A 23019-nucleotide genomic window follows, 5' to 3' on the forward strand; every position below is an offset into this window, starting at 1 on the left:
TATCTCTGCCTGGGAAATGGGCCTCCAAAGTTCAGACTGACAAGAAGCTGACTGTTTGGTGTCCGATCCTGGCTGAAATTGCAAGTCCTGCATGGCCCTTGGGGCCCCTGGGAATTTAAAAGGGGCACGTGTCCCCTGTGCCGCCCCCCCCCCCTTCCCCTGCCTGCGCTACTGGCCGTAGCTGTAACACAAATTTTTAGGTATGAATCAAACACATCAGCAAGGTTACACTAAGGCAACATATTTCTTTGGTTGCATTGATTGCCGTTTTAACGGGAGTGTTCCGCGTTTGAAGACATTAAGACAAACATCAGATATCAAGGGAAAAGCTCACTTATAACTTACGATCTTACGGCGCGTAGAAGAAGCGCAAGTGAGTCAGGCCATTCTCTACAGCGGCAACTCTGACAGCGGCTCTGACGTCATAAAAACGTCCCATGGCATAATCAAACGATAGCGTAATGAGGGTTATATTCACTAAAAGCTGAAGTTGTTTTATTTGTGTGGGCCGTCAGGCGCATGTCGACACGGAGCCGCTTGTGCGGTACTGGTGGTGCCCGGCCGATGTATCGGCCCTTATTGACTTACGGGTCTCCGATCGGTGCAAAGGGCCCTTTGACTATTATTTGAGGGCCCGTTTCCGCGGGCCGGGGCCCCTGAATAAATCTCTGGCCAGCCCTTCGTGTCCTTAGACCCTCCAATCGGGCCCATGACCGTCGGTCCCGGTGCGCGATCCATGCCCTTCGGGCCTCCTCGAACACTGCCTCTGGAAGATTCGGGTACTTTGCCAACACAGGGCTGCCAGGGTTACTAAACAGTGCGCAAGGCCCTCTAGCTGTCACTGAAGTGCCCGGGCCCTGCGGGCCGGGGTCCTCTGAATGCGACCTCCGGCCGGCCTTTCGGGATCTTTGGCCCTCAGATCGGGCATTTAATTGTAGGTCTCGAGGGGTACATCGGGCCCTTCATCGTAGGTTCCGATGGGCCAAAGCGCCCCTTGAAACCTGAGGGGGATCACGGGCCCCTGTAACCCGCTCCCCCCCCCCCCCCCCCCACCACCCGTCTATACCCTTCATCCATATCACAATGTCCACACGCACTAACGCGTCTGTAAGCATGCGCGGTAACAAGCGGTTCTGACATACGACTTTCAGCGCGTAGCATTGAGCACACACACAACGGGTGGGGTGGGGGGGGGAGGGGGGGGGAACACCACCGAGGGCTACCTGACCCATAAACCACAAGCTACCCGACCCATATACCACAGGTTTGATAACATCAGAACCATATGCGTGCCACAGCCAAATGCTGGCTAGGACGTTCACTTCATCAGTATTTTGCAAATCAAAGGTCGTCTGATGGTTTCGATGCGACGCGTAACATATTTTCAGAAATATCTTTTTGTCTTGCTGATAACGGTCCTGACGCAAACGCACGGCGAAATGGACTGAATCGTGTTTGCTGCGATAATTTCGCAGTCAGCAGACGACCAGATTAGACTGGGTCATTTCGTGATCGAGTCGATGAAGCGCCAATGACTTAAAGTGAAAAGACTGCTTGAGTCCATTGGTATGCTTGCATTTAATTGACTTAGGTCGTGTAATTTCAGAGCGTGGGATTTTTAGGAGAACCGGGGTATTGCTAGCGTTTTCCTAAACCTGGGTGGAAATGAGGCTAATGAGCCTTGCAACCTGATTTTACCATAAATTGCGTGATGTCAGGTACCAAAGTTCCATAACCATTCCAAAATGACAAATAAGAAACTGCATTATAAGCATTTCATGTCATTTCGATGGCGGTTTCGGAGCTTCAAAATGTCAGCAGCTTATGTCAGCAAAGTAAGCTCACTTGAAACAACAACAAAAAAAACACGTCCTTGGGCTCCTTCAAATGCTGCGCGAAAGAGACACAGCTGTACTCCCCTTGTCAGTGTGGATCAAGGTTTAAGTGGGGTGGGTGTTGATGTGTACATAGAGGTAAATATCATTGCGCCTGTGCTAGTCGGAGGTGGAAGGCTGCGATCTACGACATCCCGAGGTGTGCAGCCATAATTTGCTTCCGATTTTGCATCCGATGATTTGCTGTAGGATTGTAGGGAGGTTGTCATACGATATGCCGTCACATATTCAATGATTCCCTATTTTGTCGGTTGTTCGTTCGCATTTTTTGGGTGACAGTCGGTTGGAACGGTATTCCTATTATCATCGGTAGTTATCGATTTTTTAACTGCGATTTCCACACACCATGCCTGACCAACCACAAGCTGTGACTATGGTGCCATGCGTGATGTTTTTAATGCATGTAATAACAGTCTTCCCATAACGGATTGTGACATTTGCCCAGTTAGGCCTATCCTTACCCCTGCTTTGTTTGTTTTCATTAGATTAAACCATGCAATGTTATCATGGGATTTTATCCACCTGAGTTTTTCTATTGCATTCATTTTGAAAAGCATGATCATACAATTATGCTGTTGTCTGGTTTCATGAGGTGAAACAAGCTTTGCTTAGCTTAATTTAGCTTAGGTTACTTAGGCTTACCTCAGGTTGAATCAGTCATTGGCTGGTGATAAATGACCACTGACCAGAAGACTGTATGGCTAACTTAAAGTATGTGTAAGTTAAGATGCATTCAGAGCTGTTTGTGTCAGTGTTTCATATTTTTTTTAAATATTACACTGTTAGATATGTATACCTTTGGCTATGTTTTACTTTTGTGTCATCCAATTTATCAAAGATAACTCTAGTGCAATATGTCTCATTTACCTTACCAGAAATGTCAACATGCTTGTTTCCATGAAAACAGCTGTTTTGTTGGTGTATGCTGTTTGTTGATCGTGTATGCTGTATTCAAGCTTTGCCCTCTAAGGTGTATGCTGTATTCAACCTTTGCCTGCTAAGGGGAGTGCTGTGTGGCTTTGGTTCAGGGAAGGCTGCATATTTGTCTTGTAGTTGTTATGCAGCATTTTGACATAAAGACTGTTGCATGGTGAGGAGGGAACAATAACTATTGAAAGTCATAATATCTTACAATCATTTTAGAATGAGGCTGGTTTTCATGCAACTTTGAAACATGACCAGTATGATATACCAAGCTATCTAAATGTGTGACAAAGTGAGTGTGTCATGCATGTAGGGTCTTAGTACAACAGCTGATTGTGTGATTAACATCATCTGCATTTTGTTGTAAGATGTAGAAGTTTATCAATCATGCCATCACAGATCATATCACCTTACAAAGGTTAAACATTTCTGTAAGTTTAGTGCATTAGAGAGTAATATCATTCACATAGATAAGGCAGTAGTATGAGCCTCATTCTGTGGATAAAACCAGGAGAATGGTGATATAGTTGAGTTGGTATTTTGGCAACATGCCTTTATCAAAGCAATAGCAGAATTACTTTTGTCTGAGGAATGAGGCTAATACTACTGCTTTATCTATGGTAAACATTTCCCTGTGAGTTATAGCACATATGGCCTTCCCAGATTTATGCACCACACATTGATTGATGTTGATATCCCTCTGCTAATCAGTTAGCCTGCTCTTTCTCCTGGTGCATAGCAAGAACAGAAACAATAAAGAAGACAAGGGATCATTTACATGTATGGTGCGCATTTCCTCTTTACCTTGCAGCATCAGAGACAGCTCAGATTTTTATCCTTGTAAAACTTTCTTGGTGGGTTAATGACGTGCTGCTAAGGATTTTAAAGACCCTTAGACTGTTGTAAACATATTCAGCTAAGTTTTTTACAGGTTGTAAGTGTTGCATTAACACATTCTAGAGTGTCAGACAATGGCTCCAGCCAGTTAATGCCAAAGTGTTCTTCAGATATGCTGACCGAAGTGAGCAGCCTATGCACTCGATCATTGCATGCCAGCTTATATTGACCTTGGTTGAGGATTGCTTCACCTTTCTCTTCAGAGAGCTTGAGGCTTTACAGCCATCAAAGGGCACTTGTCCTAGGTGCATGGGGATCAGAGTAGTAAGCATTGGTCAAGCAAAAGCCTGTCCAGTTTTGAAGATTTTATCTCCTTTGGTCTGCACTGGGATAATGAATAATCATAGTGAGCAGGAAAACGGTGCAAAGAGATTAGATGGGATTTGGCATCTGCACAAACTACACCGGAGCATGCCGGCTCGTAGGGGACTGGATGTCACAGCATGCTTTTTAACAATAAGTGTTGAAAACCTAGGCTTGCAGGGATTGTGTACTAACAATAAATCTGCATGCTAGATACCTGCCATTCTGACAAGTACCGCTATCAATGCCTCGTTTTGACAGGTAATGTGAATCTCTTGTAAGCTTAAGGGAGGTCAAAATGATTATGCATTCTAATGTCTTTGGGCTAGAAATAGCGAATTGACAGCGAATAGCGAATGCAGCGTAACAGTGCCAATCTCGGCGGGGATATATGGAGACTCAGGACGTCCACCAGCTGTATTGATGCTCTGATTGTGCTGGATAGGGACATTCTCCACGGTAAATAATGTAAAAAGATAGTGATCCGAATGCGTACCATCGTGGTTACGATGATAGCCGTTGTTAAACGCGTCCGGCATTCGGCTTTTGCGCGTTCGGCATTTGACCCAACAATTATCCCACAGACGGTCTGTCATTTTTGACCCCTTTAACTCTAAGCGAGCTTGCATCTTACCTTGCAGTGTTGGAAATCACCGCGGGGGCAGGGTTTGAGAGTGATGCAAACCCTTCTTAACGTTGCACGCAAACTCCGATATTGCTTGCATTTTACCAGCAGCGGGAAGACGTCACCGAGGTCGGCCTTAACGTGGCGGAGCCTCTGGTAATGGTGCCGGCGCAGCACTTGTGTAAGGTTATTGACCGTACTTCTTGGGTCACATTCCTGACAAGGCGTGTACAATCCGGGGCTATTGACTGCCCGGTCACGCTAGACAAGGCCTGTACCATCCGGGGCTATTGGCTGCCCGGTCACGCTCGACAAGGCCTGTACAATCCGGGGCTATTGACTGCCCGGTCACATTGCGGGGGTTTGATCATCCAGGACCATACTGAAGTAGCTTCCGAGATGTGTGTTTCTTTGTGACGGCTGTACAGTCGTTCTTGACCCCTGCTGCCGACTTTTGATTGCTCGTGGTCGGCTGTTGACTTCATGCCCAATCCAAACACACCTGTTTAAAGCGTACGTCGTCCTGTCTCCGGCAGCGGGCCATGCTGCCCTTCCTACCTCAGACCGACGTCACCAGGCCACCGGAGGCGACGCCGGACCGCCGACCGCCGGCCGCCGGGCCGGACAGCGGCGAGGCGCCGGCGGCGGCGGCCGGCCGGTGGCCGCGGCCGGCGGCGCTGCGACGCACTCGCAGCTGGCCGCTGCCGGTGCGGCCGGCGTCGGACGCGCCGCCGGCGGAGCGCGCCCACCTGGCGCCGCTCATCCTGGAGATCGACTACGCGCCGGCCGAGGAGGCGGCCACCGGTCGCTGGCGACGGCGCTATAGCGAGCGGCTCACCCGCCGGCGGCGGCCGGCCGAGCAGGCCGAGCCGTCGGTCGGCCTGCGCTGCCAGCCGACCGACGGCGAGCGGAAGCAGGCTGCGGCACGGGGGGCGGACGGTGCTCAGAAGCTGCCCGCCGGTGCGGCGACCGCGCCACAGGCGCCGGGCGGCGGCGCACATCGAGGCGACGAGCCGGCCGCTGCGCCCTGCCAGCCGGCCGCGCCACGCCGGGCGGCGGGCGCCGTGCCGAAGCGCCTCAGCCACGGCCGCTCCCAGTCGGCCACCGTGCCGGCGTCGGTGACGGCGGCGGCCGTCGCCGCCGTCGTGGCAGACGCCGCCAGCGTTGGGCCGGCGCGGCTGCCCGTCTCATCGTCGGAGCGGCAGGGGGAACCGGCGGCGGCGGCGGCGTCGCGCGCGCCCACCGCGCCGCCCGAGGAGGCGCTGCCGTCGCCGTCAGAGCACGAGCAGCTGGGCTTCATACCACGCTCTTACCCTTACCGGATGCGTCACGGGGTGCACTACCCGAGCTTCGTCGAGTCGGGCGGTGGCCACTCGCTGGTGTACGGGCTGGACGGCTACTTCCCGAAGCCGCGCGAGGGCCAGTCGCTGGCCGAGTTCCTCGGGTCGCACGACTTCAAGCGGAACATCGCCGAGCTGGACCGCGAGAACGCCCACTTTCGCATCTCCGAGTCGCTCATCGCCGCGTTCGAGATGTTCGGCTCCGAGGTGCGAGTGCCGCGTGATGTGACGTGTTGGCAGCTGCCGTCGCCGGACGCGTCCGCCTGACATCCCCGCAACGCCACTGGCGAATGCGGGCTTGCCGAGCAGCGCTCCGACGCATTTGGAAGCGAGCTGCCGCCGACTTTCGCGAATCTTCTCGAAGCACCGGGGTTTGAGAGTTACGCGGGCTAGCAGTATTGGACATGGGGGCCTGCGGTTGTTGTGCGGACCACTTCTTGCCGGCTCTGTATCGTCTGCTTCCTGGGACCGCTCGCCTGCGTGGGCCCCTTCTCTGGTGGTGGTGGGGGGGGGGGGGGGGGGGGGGGGGAACGGAGCGGCGTTTTTCATCTGCGGTCGGGTTTACGACCCACGTAGTTGCAGCAGTTACGCCTTTTAGGATTGTGAAGTACAACTTTGTCATGTTCGTATGCCACTTTTAATGGGTTGAAGGATTACATGCTTGTCAAATTGCATACAAGTTGTTCAGGGGTATGCATAACCGAAATAGGTGGGTCTGGTAGACGCATCAGTCTGAGGTTAAGCTTACAGCAGAGGCTAAGAGGTGAGGTGGCTAACGGTAGACGGTGTTGACGGTGCTCGCGCCCGCGGCCCGCTGACCGCCGCACCCGTCCGCTCCAGATGAGGATGCAGACTAACGACGCCGGGGAGCGGGGCCGCACGAGCCGGGAGCCCAGCCTCGGCGCCCTGCGGCGGCGGTTGGTGGCCCGGCGGCGGGAGGCAGAGCCGCTCATCAGCGACAGTGAGCTGGCGGCGGGGGGAGCTGTCCTGCCCCGGGCTGGGGCTGAAGCCCTGTGTTGTCTCGTGTGACGTGCTGTCTGTGTGTGAACCAAGGGTCACGCGAGTTTTCATTAGTTTTCAATAGGTATTCATATATGCATATATAATTTTGTGTACAATCTGAGACAACTTTAGCTCTGGTGAACGCTTCATAAATAGAAGAGGGATATGTCCGAGGCGAACATACACACAATTTCTTTCTTATTCGGGACAGTCGCATCCTCAGCATGGGTGCTTTCATCGGTCGTTGGACAGAAGCAGAAAGACATAATTAAAGAAAAACACACACAATACTATTCGGGTCTGATTGGCCACTTCCAGAACATTGTGGATTTTACGTGTGTTCGTAGTCTTGAAGTTCAAAGTTAGCAGGCGCGTGCTGTTTGATGCTGGTTGTAGGTCATCCACTGTACCTGAACATCTGTCGATATCATGATAGGCAGTTCTTTTTGTGGCACTCGTTCTGCGCAAATAAACATTCGGCAGAGCGCCCTACTGCGCTGCTGTCCCACTCAACGTTCGCCCTCGCCGCGCATGAGAGCGTGCGAACTCCGTAGCCCCTGTTTGCCCACTTTTGTAAGGCAATCTCTTCCAGTCATTGGCATGTTCAAAGTCCACGCCAGGGACACAAACAGACCAGTGCAAGCACGTGCAGATAGACGCGGCCCTAGCGTGGGTCGACCGATAAATCGGACGGGACGACGCTGCTCCAATGCTGGACGCGTCAGCAGTGCGGGCGCAGGTGGCCTCATGACGCAGATAAAACTCCGCTGACATAATGCCGCTGGTGTGAATTCGCTCGAATTTCCAATGGCTGTTGAAGCATCCCAGCTGAGCTTGTTGCCGGCTGTCGGCTGCCGCCAGCGCGTGGCGTATGTACCTGTCGCCTGTTGAGCTGACGCCGGCTGACTTCCCCAGCCAGTGGCTCGCCGTCCTCGTGCTCGGGCCTCTCCGATCTGGAGCTACATGACGACCGGTCAGACATCGCCGCCGGTGACGGAGGTGAGCCGCGCCCCCCCCCCCCCCCCCCCCGCCGCCGCTGCCGCCGCTCGGTCTCGCCTATGTGGCAGGCTGTCCGCCGTGGCGGACGGCGCCGGCTCGGTCTCACCTATGTGACAGGCCGTCCGCCATGGCCGACGGCGCCGGCTCGGTCTCGCCTATGTGGCAGGCTGTTCGCCGTGGCCGACGGCGCCGCCTCGGTCTCGCCTATGTGTCAGGCTGTGACGGATCAGACCTGTTCAAAGGGCTCTCATATTTGGATCATGTTGTTGTGCTGTGGGCTGACGTGTCTGTCGACGATGCCATGTCGGTCGTAGAAATTAATATTGCCACGGCTGGGGAAGCGGATTTGGCAGCTGCTAGTACTGCTCTCGTAATTAAGGTCCGGTTGTAGAGGCGATTGCCTGATCTCGATTGTTCTCGTCCATGTATCATTCGCTTAAGTTACGACTACGACGTGTGTTTTCCGTCCGTCTGTGATGCGCTACATCGCTGGCAACGCCTGCTTCGCGTCCCTCGATCAGGCCCAGCGACGCTGGAGACTCCCACTGACCGTCCGTCCCTCTCTGGGCCCTGGAGCGGCACTGACGCCGCCTGATCCCGCACGCCGGCAGATCTGGCGGCGAGTCCGGCGGGGGGTCGGAGGCCGGCTGTGTCGGCGCCGCTCGCTATACCGAGCGCCCACCCGGCGTCGGCGCCGCCGCCCCCGCCGCCCCCGCCGCCGCCGGTGGTCCGCCGCTCCATCCACCGGCCCGTCTCAGTGACGGCCGAGAACATCGCGCTCTCGCTGCTCTCCCGCTTCCCGGAGAAACGGCTGCCCAAGGCTTCCGACCTGGTGTGGCTGGTCGGGGAGGACCAGGTGCCGCAGAGTGTGAGTTGACCCTGCGCAGCACCGGGTCGGGCCCGAGGATGCGAGAGGTGGGATACCAGGAGACCGAATGCGGTACAAGGACTCGGTGCGACAGGGCGTGGGCTTGAGTTGTCCATGTGCCAAATGAAGGCCAGGTGTTGCGATGTATGAGCCCGAGTCGTCTCTGCCAAACGAGGACATGTTCCTGAGAGTATGAGCAGTTTCTATACCAGTCGTGGATCGTTATTCGCTTGGGTCCCGCTTTTTCTGTACCTAAGCAGGATAAGCAGCATTATAATGTCCGATCGCTCCCTGTGTGCATCTCTGCACGCGATAGAGGTGTTGCTAACCATGTTTTTTTTCGGTGACTTCTATATGGCCAGTTACGTACCGCTATCTGTCACAGCGTAATCGGAGACACGATGACTGGTCCAAGGTCAGATGTGTGGCACAGTGTCCCATCTGCGCTGTCAGCGTGCATGTGTTTCCTGACGCTTGACCACTGAGCAGAACGTGTGACCGCCCTGGCCGGCTGTCGGCAGCTGCTGCCCATGCCCAGCGTGGGGTCGGAGTGGCCGGAGCCGGCCGAGGCGCCGCAGGACGAGCAGTCGCCCCAGGGCTCGCCCGGGGTCACGCTGCGCGGCACGAACGAGTGGGCGCCACCCCGCGCACAAATCATCTTCTCCATCCACAAACAGGGGAAGTGAGTGACCTGGCGGGGCTGCCTAGTGGCGTGGTGACCCTGTTCTCATTCCACGAGCAGCGGCATTGGACGCGCCCTGCCGCCTGGACTCAGAGACACAACTATTTATAAGCATGTGATGAAACGAAAGAAACGTGCAAACGTGTTCTGATGGCAATTATTCTGTCAGAAGTCATAAGCGGGCTTAGTCGGGAGTCGCATGCGTCATGTTTACAGTTAAAGGGCACTAGAAGTATCCGGAAACATCCGGCAGTCGTTCCCAGGAAGTGTTTCTGGCTCTTTGCAGAGATATTGCTTCAGCATATATGGACGCGGTCACATGCGCGTTGTGGCTGTAATAAAAACAATGTCTTAACTTGTACGCACGAATGGGCCACCGCCGAGGTTCTACCGTCATTGTTGTTTGTGCACCAGAGTTGCTCCCTGTCGGGGAGCTGGGCACATCGGTTGTTGCGTGCCTTTTGAAGCAGATTGTTTCGTTGAGGATCTTATTTTGCGGTACCAGGCCAGCTGATGGCTCAGGGGATGCGGCTCAAAGCTCAACCCGAGCCATGCATTTCACTGTTTGTTCAGAATTCGGCAAGAAATATTTGTACTTCCGGAAAGCTGCCGTTTTTAATGCCAAAGAAATTTCAGCGAGGCCACGTGCCACCCTTAGGTGATCTGTGCAAGAGCACACTACGGATGAAAGTGTTGGTATGGGTGTGACCTTTAGAGTTTTTTGTGTTAATGCGCACTTTTTCATACGCCTGCGTGTTCTGAGGTTGTCGTGTTCGACATGGTCTCAAAAATAGCAACGGGCTAGAAAGGAACTTACTAGTAGGAAAGGCCTTGGGTCTCTTCAGGGTGTATTGGCGTTGTTCTGTGCCCAGGTGCTTATGTTTATTATTGGGTGCTAGTTGTATGGGATAAGGGAGCGAGCTTGCATGAAATTCAAGGTTGCCGTTTTCCGTAACCATTTACGTAAAACAAAATGGCAACGGGCACAATTTTTACGTCTCGCCGCTCGCCATTGAAGGGTGAAAATAAACAAGTTTTCATGACCATTTTCAGATTAAGGCCAGAAATAGGTCAGACGAATTGCTAAGCATGGTCGCTTTCCGGCCATAACCTTACACCGCGCAATTTAAAAGCGATCAAAATTCTAGTTTGGTGTTATTGCGCTGGTAATCAGCGACAATTGAAGTGTTATGTAGACGTCAGGGCCGTCAAACCTGTGTAGTTACTGAGGTGGATCTGTGGGTAACCTCGTTTGTTTTATGTGTGGTTCCCACCTGTGCCGGTGCATAACCCCAGTTAACGTTTTACTTGGCTGCTGGGCCTAACCCGTGCACGGTGGTTGGGCATGGGCTGCGTTGTGGTATGCCCTGTACACACTGGCATGGTGCTTCGTCTGCCAGCGGTGGGTGGTGTTGGCCGGCGGGGCGCAGCCACCGCTCCCCGGTGTCACGACATTAGTGCCACGGCAAAAACTCCTCCCGACAGCAGTGCTACCTCATCATTTACAGCGCGGCATTACTTCTTTTGTAAGAACCTATGCAGGGTTTACTTGTATGCGATATTACTTCTACTGAAAAGACTTATACACAACATGATTGCTGCACAATATGCGTACTTCAAAAACTTTTACGCGTCATCATATCTAGTGAAACGACTTATACAGTGAGATGAGTGCTACACGACACAACTTGTACTGCAAAATTTACGCCCATCATTTACAGCAGACTTATTAAGTCCTTTCTTATATGCGACGTTACCTCTTCTGCAAAGTTCATACACGACATGAGCACTACATGACTTAACATGTACTGCAAAAACTACCAGTCATTACTTCTTCAGCAAAGACTTCTAAAAGCTTTACTTATACGCAACATTACTTCTGCTGCAACGAGTTATATGTGACATTATTGCCACTCAACTGAGCTTGAAAATAGTGAAGCACATCTCTTTAAAAAGGCTTATGCCTGTCATTTGCCTCCTGTAAAAATCCATATTGTTAAACGTATTAGCAATTTTCCTTATTCGGTTAATACTTAGGTGCGACACTTGTGTAATATGATGCGGGTCATAATCCACAAATTGTAACCGCCAGTACCCCGGCCCCATAAGGCCTCACCAAAAGCCCGGAGGAAACGGACACATTGGAGCACTTGGCTGGGCAAAATCAGCCTGCATGTGTCCACCCCATAGTGTCGGTACATTATGTAGATATCAAGATTGTCCAAGGTCGAGCTGCTGCAAATGTCTCTACTGACGGACACACGACGACATTAGGTCTACGTGACATTTTGCTATGCAAAGTTATGGTGCACTTTCGCAGGGTTGCAAAACCAGTTTGAGGGTTAAGCAGTGAAAAATGGCTAAACCGGCTCCAAACACAACAAAGCACGGCGTTTGTCCCAAATGCGACATACTTTCCTATCGCAGGTGAGGGGTGGATGGGGTCCTCAACTTAATACGAAACCACACGCTTGGCTGGATGTTCACTGAAACGCGACATTGCCTCTACAACAATTACTTATGTAAACCTCTGGTATTATGCGCCAAACTATTGCTTCAAAAAAATATACCTGTCATTGAGATTTTACTACTAAAACAGCAACCTTTGCACATGTACCAAGCAGACAAATGAACAGCCATGCACCGTTATGAATAAATGCCTTTTCGTGTCAGCGCCACGAACATTGTATTGCAGTATTTTTCAGTCGGGGTTCCCTTCTAATACGTTAATTATTCATACAACCCAGCGAGGTGTCCATGCACTTTACACTTCATAAGTATGGGCAATAAAAGTAATGTTGTGTTTGCGTAAAGGCCTATCATTTTTTTTCAGTAAAAGTAATGCCATTTACACGATTTTGATACATAGTGCTCGTCCTGTGGCGCTTGAGGCGCGTGTAGGTCTGTTGTAGAAAAATGTGTGTGTGTGCTTTTTTCAGCAGAAGTAGTGACTGGTATAGTTTTTTGAACTGTAAGTTTTACTGAGAAGCCCTCATGCTGCATCTAAGTCCTTTTAGCAGAAGTAATGTCGTGGTTAGGTAATGGCGGTTTTCGCAGTAGAAGCAATGACAGGTATATATTTTTGCGGTGGAAGTTTTGTCGCGTGGCACTGATGTCCTGCACGAGTATTGGCAGTAGAAGGAATCTTGTAGCACTCCCGTCGGTATAGGTTTTGATAGTGCCCCTGACGTGGTGGTGCCGCGCTGCCCGGCAGACGGTCGGCGGCGATGGCACGACAGTCGCACCGCTGCGCCGGCTGTGGCCTCAAGGTCTCACCAGCGCTGGCCAAGAAGTTCCGCTGGTGCGAGTACCTCGGCCGTTACTTTTGCGCCGGCTGCCACGAGAACCAGCAGTTCTACGTCCCCGCCCGCATCATCCACAAGCATGACTACAACATGTGAGTGGGTGGCCGGCTGGGTGTCCGTGTGTGTCCTGTGGAAGGCCGGGGTCGCCAGGCCGGCCTGGTAGCCGTGTGTGTCCTGTGGAAGGCCGGGGTCGCCAGGCCGGGTGGGCAGCCGTTTGTGTCCTGTTGGAAGGCAGGGGGTCGCCGGCCGGCCGGTAGCCGTGTGTGTCCTGTGGAAGGCCAGGGTCGCAGGCAGGCATGTGTGGAAGGCCGGGGTGCCAGGCCGGTGGGCAGCCGTGTGTGTCCTGTGGAAGGCCGGGGTCGCCAGGCCGGTGGCAGCGTGTGTGTCCTGTGGAAGGCCGGGGTCGCCAGGCCGGGTGGGCAGCCGTGGTGGTCCTGTGGAAGGCCGGGGTCGCCAGGCCGGCCTGGTAGCCGTGTGTGTCCTGTGGAAGGCCGGGGTCGCCAGGCCGGGTGGGCAGCCGTGTGTGTCCTGTGGAAGGCCGGGGTCGCCAGGCCGGCCTGGTAGCCGTGTGTGTCCTGTGGAAGGCCGGGGTCGCCAGGCCGGGTGGGCAGCCGTGTGTGTCCTGTGGAAGGCCGGGGTCGCCAGGCCGGCTGGCAGCGTGTGTGTCCTGTGGAAGGCCGGGGTCGCCAGGCCGGGTGGGGCAGGTGTGTGTCCTGTGGAAGGCCGGGGTCGCCAGGCCGGCCTGGCAGCCGTGTGTGTCCTGTGGGGAATGGTGGGCGAAAGGCGGGTCGCCAGGCCGGGTGGGCAGACGTGTGTGTCCTGTGGAAGGCCGGGGTCAGGGAGGGTGGGCAGCCGTGTGTGTCTGTGGAAGGCCGGGGTCGCCAGGCCGGGTGGGCAGCCGTGTGTGTCCTGTGGAAGGCCGGGGTCGCCAGGCCGGGTGGCAGCCGTGTGTGTCCTGTGGAAGGCCGGGGTCGCCAGGCCGGGTGGGCAGCCGTGTGTGCCCTGTGGAAGGCCGGGGTCGCCAGGCCGGGTGGGCAGCCGTGTGTGTCCTGGGAAGGCCGGGGTCGCCAGGCCGGGTGGGCAGCCGTGTGTGTCCTGTGGAAGGCCGGGGTCGCCAGGCCGGGTGGGCAGCCGTGTGTGTCCTGTGGAAGGCCGGGGTCGCCAGGCCGGGTGGGCAGCCGTGTGTGTCCTGTGGAAGGCCGGGGTCGCCAGGCCGGGTGGGCAGCCGTGTGTGCCCTGTGGAAGGCCGGGGTCGCCAGGCCGGGTGGGCAGCCTGTGTGTCCTGTGGAAGGCCGGGGTCGCCAGGCCGGCCTGGTAGCCGTGTGTGTCCTGTGGAAGGCCGGGGTCGCCAGGCCGGTGGGCAGCCGTGTGTGTCCTGTGGAAGGCCGGGGTCGCCAGGCCGGGTGGGCAGCCGTGTGTGGTCCTGTGGAAGGCCGGGGTCGCCAGGCCGGGTGGGCAGCCGTGTGTGTCCTGTGGAAGGCCGGGTCGCCAGCCGGGTGGGCAGCCGTGTGTGTCCTGTGGAAGGCCGGGGTCGCCAGGCCGGGTGGGCAGCCGTGTGTGCCCTGTGGAAGGCCGGGGTCGCCAGGCCGGGTGGGCAGCCGTGTGTGGTCCTGTGGAAGGCCGGGGTCGCCAGGCCGGCCTGGTAGCCGTGTGTGTCCTGTGGAAGAGGCCGGGTCGCCAGGCCGGGTGGGCAGCCGTGTGTGTCCTGTGGAAGGCCGGGGTCGCCAGGCCGGGTGGGCACCGTGTGTGTCCTGTGGAAGCCGGGGGTGGGCGGGCGGGGGTCGCCCAGCCGGCCGGTGGGCAGCGTGTGTGTCCTGTGGAAGGCCGGGGGTCGCCAGGCCGGGTGCGCCTGTGGGTGTCCTGTGGAAGGCCCGGGGTCGCCAGGCCGGGTGGGCAGCCGTGTGTGTCCTGTGGAAGGCCGGGGTCGCCAGGCCGGGTGGGCAGCCGTGTGTATCCTGTGGAAGGCCGGGGTCGCCAGGCCGGGGGGCAGCCGTGTGTGTCCTGTGGAAGGCCGGGGTCGCCAGGCCGGCCTGGCAGCCGTGTGTGTCCTGTGGAAGGCCGGGGTCGCCAGGCCGGGTGGGCAGCCGTGTGTGTCCTGTGGAAGGCCGGGGTCGCCAGGCCGGGTGGGCAGCCGTGTGTGTCCTGTGGAAGGCCGGGGTCGCCAGGCCGGGTGGGCAGCCGTGTGTGCCTGTGGAAGGCCGGGGTCGCCAGGCCGGGTTGGCAGCCGTGTGTGTCCTGTGGAAGGCCGGGGTCGCCAGGCCGGGTGGGCAGCCGTGTGTGTCCTGTGGAAGGCCGGGGTCGCCAGGCCGGCCTGGTAGCCGTGTGTGTCCTGTGGAAGGCCGCTATCGCGAGGAATCATCGCAAGGGAGGTCGAGTGGTGGAACGGCGGTCCGTCTCAGGCTGTATCGCTCAGCGCGCTTGGGCCATGCTTGACTGCTCAGCTTGTTCGGCTTGGTCTTCTGCGCTGCGCGGTTGATATTATTTCAGTGGTAATGCAATCAAATAAGGGTGTTCGTGGCGAAGAACACGGTCCCAAATAAAATGTTGCCGGTCATGGCCTGAATTGATGGTCTGAATGAGATCACAGCCCTGCCGGCTTCAGTGCTGGGTAGTGCGTCTCACAGCCAGGCGGTCTCCTCCACCCGTGACCCAGAGTCGTCCTTTGGTCGCAGGTCACCGGTGTTGCTGTTCTCGTACCAGCTGTCTACCCCTGATCCAGAGGCGTCCCTGACTCAGAGGCGTGCTGACAGGTGCCCGGTGTCGCTGATCTCGTACCAGATCTCCGCCCCTGACCCAGAGGCGTGCTCATAGGTACCCGGTGTCGCTGATCTCTTACCAGATCTCCGCCCCTGACCCAGAGGCGTGCTCACAGGTACCCGGTGTCGCTGGTCTCGTACCACATCTCCGCCCCTGACCCAGAGGCGTGCTCATAGGTACCCGGTGTCGCTGTTCTCGTACCAGCTGCTGGTCTCCATCTGGCGCGATCCCGCTGTTCCACGTCAACACAATCAACCCGTCGGTGCTGAATTACTCGGACCTGCACCAGTGTCGCGTGCTGCGCAAGAGACTCAGCATCGCCCAGAAGTACGTCGGCACCTGTCGCTTCGCCAAGCAGTGAGTGTCGCCGGCGCTTGGCTGGGGGCGGCTGCCAGCAGGCGCCGTTCCGTCGCAGCCCGTGACGGGATCGGTGGCCTGCCACGCTGGTAGTCCGCTGCGCAGAGTGGCGATTGTTGAAACGGACTCGTCTTGATGCGGTAAGCTGACAAGCGGTCGGCGTTTCGGCTGGCGTAACTGCCGGTTAAATCAGAGTTTTACCACACATAGATGCTGGCTTTGTTTTGGAAAGGGACGTGTAGCATACGGAAAGTAACGATACATTTTCTATCTCAAGTAACAATGACAGAAAATGAAGCTGTGTATCAACCCTATGTTCTGGTCTCTGTATGGGCCGACAGTTCCAGAGGGAGCTGCGAGCCAGCTGACTGGGCTAAACAAATGTACAATCGCAAACGGATGGAGCAAGTGTGTGACCAACGGGTTTTTACGGGGAGTCGCGGTAGCTCGAAAGCGAGTGGCCCGTTCGGAGCGCCATCACCTGCTGTAATGACCTCTGCTTGCTGCGAGGCTGCGCCACACCTCCGCTCTGGACTGATCTCTGACTCCGTCTGACGCCGTCTGTTCTGGGCTGACCTCTGTCCAGGGGACTTCGCCTGACGCCGTCTGTTCTGGACTGACTTCTGTCCAGGGGAGTCCGCCTGACGCCGTCTGTTCTGGACTGACCTCTGTCCGGGGTACTCAGTCTGACGCCGTCTGTTCTGGACTGACTTCTGTCCAGGGTACTCAGTCCGACGCCGTCTGTTCTGGACTGACCTCTGTCCAAGGTACTCAGTCTGACGCTGTCTGTTCTGGACTGACCTCTGTCCAGGGGACTCCGTCTGACGCCGTCTGTTCTGGACTGACGTCTGTCCAGGGGACTCCGTCTGACGCCATCTGTTCTGGACTGACGTCTGTCCAGGGGACTCCCTGACCCGGCTTGTGTTTCGGTAGGCTGCTGCGCACCCACCCGCTGCCGGACAAGTACATCATGGACGAAATCGACCTGTATTCGCTGCGGGACCTGGTGGAGGCCGCCAACCGCACGCTGACCAACGACCTGCAGAAGAAGTACACAGCCTACCTGGAGCACTGCAGACTCTGCCAGGTCAGCCCTACCCCGGCCTACCCGGCCATCAGGCCCACTTCATACCATTCTGTCCGTCATGTATTTGGTTATGCTGATGGTTCTCGAGGGTAAGTGACTGTAGAAAGGAGCAGTCCCATCGCGAGGAAGGGCGAGCCATTGTGTCTCATCGCGAGGAGGGGCGGGGCCATTGTGTCTCATCACGAGGAGGGGCGGGGGAACATTGTGTCCCATTACGAGAAGGGGTGGGGTCATTATGTCTCATCGCGAGGAAGGACGGAGGCCATTGTGTCTCATCTCCAGGAGGGACGGGGTCATTATGTCTCATCGCCAATATGGGCGGGGCCATTGTTTCATGGCTAGGAGGGCGGGGCCATTGTGTCTCATCACCAGGAGGGGCGGGGCCATTGTGTCTCATCACGAGGAGGGACGGAGGCCATTGTGTCCCATTGTGAGAAGGGGTGGGGTCATTATGTCTCATCACCAGGAGGGGCGGGGTCATTGTGTCTCATCTCCAGGAGGGGCGGGGTCATTGTGTATCATCGCCAGGAGGGGCGGGGGTCATTGTGTCTCATCACCAGGAGGGGTGGGGGTCATTGTGTCTCATCTCCAGGAGGGGCGGGTTCATTGTGTCTCATCGTCAGGAGGGGTGGGGCCATACTGTCTCATCACGAGGAGGGGCGGGGGAACATTGTGTCCCATTGCGAGAAGGGGTGGGGTCATTATGTCTCATCGCGAAGAAGGGCGGGGGTCATTATGTCTCATCGCGAGGAAGGGCGGGGCCATTGTGTCTTATCGCGAGGAAGGGCGGGGCCATTGTGTCTCATCGCCCGGAGGGGCGGGGCCATTGTGTCTCATCGCCTGGAGGGGCGGAGCCATTGTGTCTCATCGCCTGGAGGGGCGGGGTCATTGTGTCTCATCGCCAGTATGGGCGGGGCCATTGTGTCTATCGCCTGGAGGGGCGGGGCCATTGTGTCTCATCGCCTGGAGGGGCGGGGCCATTGTGTCTCATCGCCAGTATGGGCGGGGCCATTGTGTCTCATCGCCTGGAGGGGCGGGGCGATTGTGTCTCATGCCAGTATGGGGGCCATTGTGTCTCATCGCCAGGAGGGGCGGGGCCATTGTGTCTCATCTGGAGGGGCGGGGCGATTGTGTCTCATTGCCAGTATGGGCGGGGCCATTGTGTCTCATCGCCCGGAGGGGCGGGGCCATTGTGTCTCATCGCCTGGAGGGGCGGGGCCATTGTGTCTCATCGCCTGGAGGGGCGGGGCCCTTGTGCGGTGCGAGTGCCGGCAGTGTGTTTGCTGACCAGAGTAGTCCGTGCTTCGTGCTTTCCGTGCTGGCACGTGGCTTCCGGCGGCTTTGCATCCGCGGGTAAGCTGGGTGCAGCTTGTTTGGTTGTTGTCATCATCTCCCTTATTGCTCGCCAAACACACAGCAGAGTAAGAGTCAGAGCATCGATGTTTGTGCTGGTGAGAACTCGGAGCCGCATGCTGCGGGTTACGATGGATAGGTAAGGAATAAGCAGTACTCGGTTTGCGACGCTATGCAAGGACGACGGTGCCGTGATAGTATGATGAGCATCCTGTTGCAGTGGTAGTCAAAAGTAAGCGTGCACGTTAGCTGTTACGCCAGTGACAGCCATGATGTCGTGTGATGCGCTCCGTGTAGTGGGTGTGTCTGCCGGTGTCTGCCGTTGTAGAGTGGCATTTCTGCGTTAGTGAGTGGCCGCGGGTCGGCTCCGATTGGCTGTGTTGTCGAGGTGCTGTCCTCACTGTCGAGCGCGGTCGAGTCTTTCGTGATAGTCAGTGGTGTCTTTTTACTGGTATGGGGTGTGTTTCAATGCTGCTGAAGTGTTACAGCAGTATTCGCCAGACATCTGCCGGGTGACTGGTTTCCTACATGAAAATGAGACCTTGCCTCGTGGTTCTGACTGCTTCTTTCGTAACACACATTAGACCTTTTAAGATATTCCATCGGTTGTTTTGCAACACCGGTTTCTAATTCCTACTACCTTAATGTTTGTTTGCAAACACAAGATATGGCCTGGTTCAATTGCCTGGTTTATTTTATCATATTTTAGTCTAGTTCGTGGTATGGTGTTTTAGGGTATGTTTTGAAGCATCGACTGTTACATACATATATATTGCATTTTTTGTAACGAGTGAGTGAGTGATGTAGCGGCCCGAAGAAAGCGAAGGTTGAAACGAGCCGAAACCTAAAAACTACCTCGTGGACGGTTGTCGAGTGATTGAAATACATAACACAAACGCCGGGACCTAGCTCGTTGATCCCATTGGCTGTTAGCCAGCATCTGACAATGGCTCGTAGTTCCCACTGTTTTTGTTCACGAACACCAGGCTCTGGTTCCTTGTTTCCACTGGTCCCTTCGTAAAGACCAGAGTGTAGTTCTTAGTTCCCACTGAACACCAGATCCCCTTACATGCTTCTCATTGGCTTACTCGTAAACACTAGCTTTGGCTACCATTTGACAGTTTGTACTACTAAAGGTATGTCCTCTTAAATAGGTATGACGTAGTTGGGATGTGATGTGCTAGGCTCCTCTAGTGTTGCCAGTGACGCACCTGTCGCTATCAGCTTGTTTGTAGCGGCTCCACTGTGCTGCCGTTTTGTCGCTGTGTTCGTAATTCCGTTTGGTACGTTGCCCCATGCCACCGAAAGTGCAACATACGAAACAACGACAAGTAGAGTGCAAGGTGTCACTGTTGTCATATGCCGTAACATGCAACGTTGTGACATTCACATGCATCGCAATATTGCAACATGTTGCTGCAATATTAATGTATTTGCAGCTCTCCGGCTGTCGTGTTGGTGTGGTGACCGCTGAGTTGAACCGCAGTGATGCTGTTAGGTGTATTGGATGCAATGGGTTGTCCATTAGTTCATGTTCGTGTTGGCTGGGGTTACAAGGCCACTGTTGTGTTCGCTAGTTGCTCACGTCGTCTTTGGCGTTGGATCCCATTAACGATGTTGAGTGTTTTCCTGTACCAGAGTAGTAGTTCTCCTGTCGCTCTATTGACACTAGTGGTAGAGGTCTGTTGACTCTGGTTGCTCCAGCATCCTCGGACAGCAGCTGCAGTGTCTGTGCTGGCCAGGCTGTCGGGGTGTCTGCGCTGACTGTGGTCACCGTAGCGCTGCCCCCTGCCCGGCGGCTGTAGTGTGTGGCTCGGGCCGGGACGCTGTGCCGAGCCTTGGGGCTCCCGGCCGGCCCGGCCTCTCGTGAGCGCCGCCGCGGACGCTCCCGCGGGGCTCCCGGCCGGCCCGGCCTCTCGTGAGCGCCGCCGCGGACGCTCCCGCGGGGCTCCCGGCCGGCCCGGCCTCTCGTCAGCGCCGCCGCGGACGCTCCCGCGGGCTCCCGGCCGGCCCGGCCTCTCGTCAGCGCCGCCGCGGACGCTCCCGCAGGGCTCCCGGCCGGCCCGGCCTCTCGTGAGCGCCGCTGCGGACGCTCCCGCGGGGCTCCCGGCCGGCCCGGCCTCTCGTCAGCGCCGCCGCGGACGCTCCCGCAGGGCTCCCGGCCGGCCCGGCCTCTCGTGAGCGCCGCTGCGGACGCTCCCGCGGGGCTCCCGGCCGGCCGGCCTCTGCGTCAGCGCCGCCGCGGACGCTCCCGCGGGGCTCCCGGCCGGCCCGGCCTCTCGTCAGCGCCGCCGCGGACGCTCCCGCGGGGCTCCCGGCCACCGCTGTGCACGTGACGTCCCGTGGAGCCCGCCGGCCTGAACGTCCCCGGGTCACGTGACGCTGACTGGCTGTGATGTCTCAGCACGCGGTGTGCCCCGAGTCAGGGTCGTGTGGGGGCGTCGCTTCCTGTCCGTCCTAACGTCCGCCGCCGACCTTCTCCTCCCGGTGTCCACCGCCGCCGCCGCCGCCGCCGCTGCCACCGCCTCCGGCTGGCTTCCTGTCCGTCCTAACGTCCGCCGCCGGCCTTCTCCTCCCGGTGTCCACCGCCGCCGCCGCCGCCGCCGCCGCCGCTGCCACCGCCTCCGGCTGGCTTCCTGTCCGTCCTGACGTCCGTCGCCGACCTTCTCCTCCTGGTGTCCACCGCCGCCGCCGCCCGCCGCCGCCGCCGCGCCGCCGCCGCCGCCGCCACCGCCGCCTCCTCCGCCACCGCCGCCTCCTCCGGCTGGCTTCCTGTCCGTCCTGACGTCCGTCGCCGACCTTCTCCTCCCGGTGTCCACCGCCGCCGCCGCCGCCGCCGCCGCCACCGCCGCCTCCTCCGCCACCGCCGCCTCCTCCGGCTGGCTTCCTGTCCGTTCCTGTCCGCGCCGCCGCTACCACCGCCGCCGCCGCCTCCGGCTGGCTTCCTCCGTCGTCCTAACGTCCGTCGCCGACCTTCTCCTCCCGGTGTCACCGCCGCCGCCGCCGCGCCGCCACCGCCGCCTCCTCCGCCACCGCCGCCTCCTCCGGCTGGCTTCCTGTCCGTCCTGACGTCCGTCGCCGACCTTCTCTCCCGGTGTCCACCCGCGCCGCCGCCGCCGCCCGCCGCCCGCCGCCGCCACCGCCGCCTCCGGCTGGCTTCCCGTCCGTCCTGACGTCCGCCGCCGGCCTTCTCCTCCCGGTGTCCACCGGGTCCGTCGCCGACCTTCTCCTCCCGGTGTCCACACCGCCGCCGCCTCCGGCTGGGTCCTGCCTGGTGGCGGTGCCAGGGCCCAGGGTGCTGGACCTGGCGACGACGGTGTAACGGCTGCCACGCATATTGTGACAAATACAACGCTTTGCATCTTCGGGTTTGGAAAGTGTGGTGGCAAATCATCACGATCCGCTTTAGAAGTCTGTCTTAGATGTTTTTTGTTCAAACTTCGTGAAAGTTGGGGCTTCAAATACTATTGATTATTTTTGTTATGCGGATGTCACATGTAAGGTGGCATCGTCTGGACGTAAACCCAATATTGTACTGTTGTAATATAAACCCAATGTTTTATTGGGCTTTCCTATATTAATTTGTGCTCATTGCTGTCAAAAGCTATGTCAATAGCTGCTCATTTTGGAGAACACATCCTGATAGCATTTCGTTTCATTTTTGCAAGGCGTGCATGCCATGGCTGAACGTATTTTCCCAGAGTTCTCTTGATAACGTATGACGCCCGGAAAAAATGCGCCCCGAAGCGATTTAGTGTTGAACTATTTTTTCGCTGCCTCCTGACACGTGACCGAGCGGTGCCATGTATGCTAGCGACTAGCCGTATTCGCCTGTCCCATACAGCTTGAGAAGCGCCGCCATCAGTGTGGTATCGGCTGCGCAAGGAACTGCCTGTGGCCTGCCCGGTGTTGCATTTGATATCTTACGCCTGCGTCTAAAAGCTTGTCTGTAGGCATGTTTTCAGGGTTTTCGCTTTCTTTGCATTATCCATCATTCATTTGCATGCTTCTTTTATTTGACCGAGGGTCTATGAGGATCCAATACTTCCTCTCTATCCTTTCAGCTGACTTAGCATGAAGCCGCCACTTTCGCCCTTTTGCCATCACTGCGTTACTTTTCTCGGTCGCCTGCGACATTTCATTGCCATCGCCACACGCTGGGTACACTGCCACCTGTTTGGTTTCGCCGCTGGCTAACGCTTCCGGTGCCGCTTGCTGTTTGGTTGTGCTCGGCCGCCGGGTGCCGCTAGGCTGCGGCCCGCCCTGACCGATCCCCATGTCCCTCTCTGCCTCCAGCTGTGCCGCGGCCGGGCACACTTTTGCGAGGCGTGTCAGGAGCGGCGGCGGCGGCGGCGGCGGCGCCTGTCGCTCTGCTGCGCGCGCGCCGTGTGCGCCCTGGTGCGCGCTCAGTGCTGCCGTTTGTTTCACCAGCTGTGCTGCGGCCGCGGCTTCCACTGCGAGACGTGCCGCCACCACCAGGCGCTGTTCCCGTTCGAGCTGCCGGAGGTGCGCCAGTGCGCCACCTGCGGCGCCTGCTACCACTACCTCTGCTTCCCGGAGCCGGCCGGCTGCGTGCGCTGCCGACGCCTGGCGCTGCGGCGCGCCGCCGTCCAGGAGGCCTAGCG

At 57.2% G+C, this 23019-nt stretch overlaps 1 protein-coding gene across 1 annotated transcript; it reads left to right on the forward strand.

Moving 5' to 3' along the window:
• Positions 1–5902: 5902 nt before the first annotated feature.
• On the forward strand, positions 5903–23019 carry Rubicon (run domain Beclin-1-interacting and cysteine-rich domain-containing protein rubicon). The gene is made up of 10 exons (XM_037220550.1): positions 5903–6191; positions 6825–6945; positions 7902–7985; positions 8597–8853; positions 9375–9535; positions 12750–12932; positions 15652–15702; positions 15760–15954; positions 16888–17041; positions 22826–23019. Exons 1-10 carry the CDS (start codon positions 5967–5969, stop codon positions 23015–23017), a joined length of 1623 nt encoding a protein of 540 aa, XP_037076445.1. The 5' UTR covers positions 5903–5966; the 3' UTR covers positions 23018–23019.

Source organism: Pollicipes pollicipes, unplaced genomic scaffold (genome assembly GCF_011947565.3).
Source record: "Pollicipes pollicipes isolate AB1234 unplaced genomic scaffold, Ppol_2.1 Scaffold_4295;HRSCAF=5057_pilon_pilon_pilon, whole genome shotgun sequence".
NCBI lineage: Eukaryota > Metazoa > Arthropoda > Thecostraca > Pollicipedomorpha > Pollicipedidae > Pollicipes > Pollicipes pollicipes.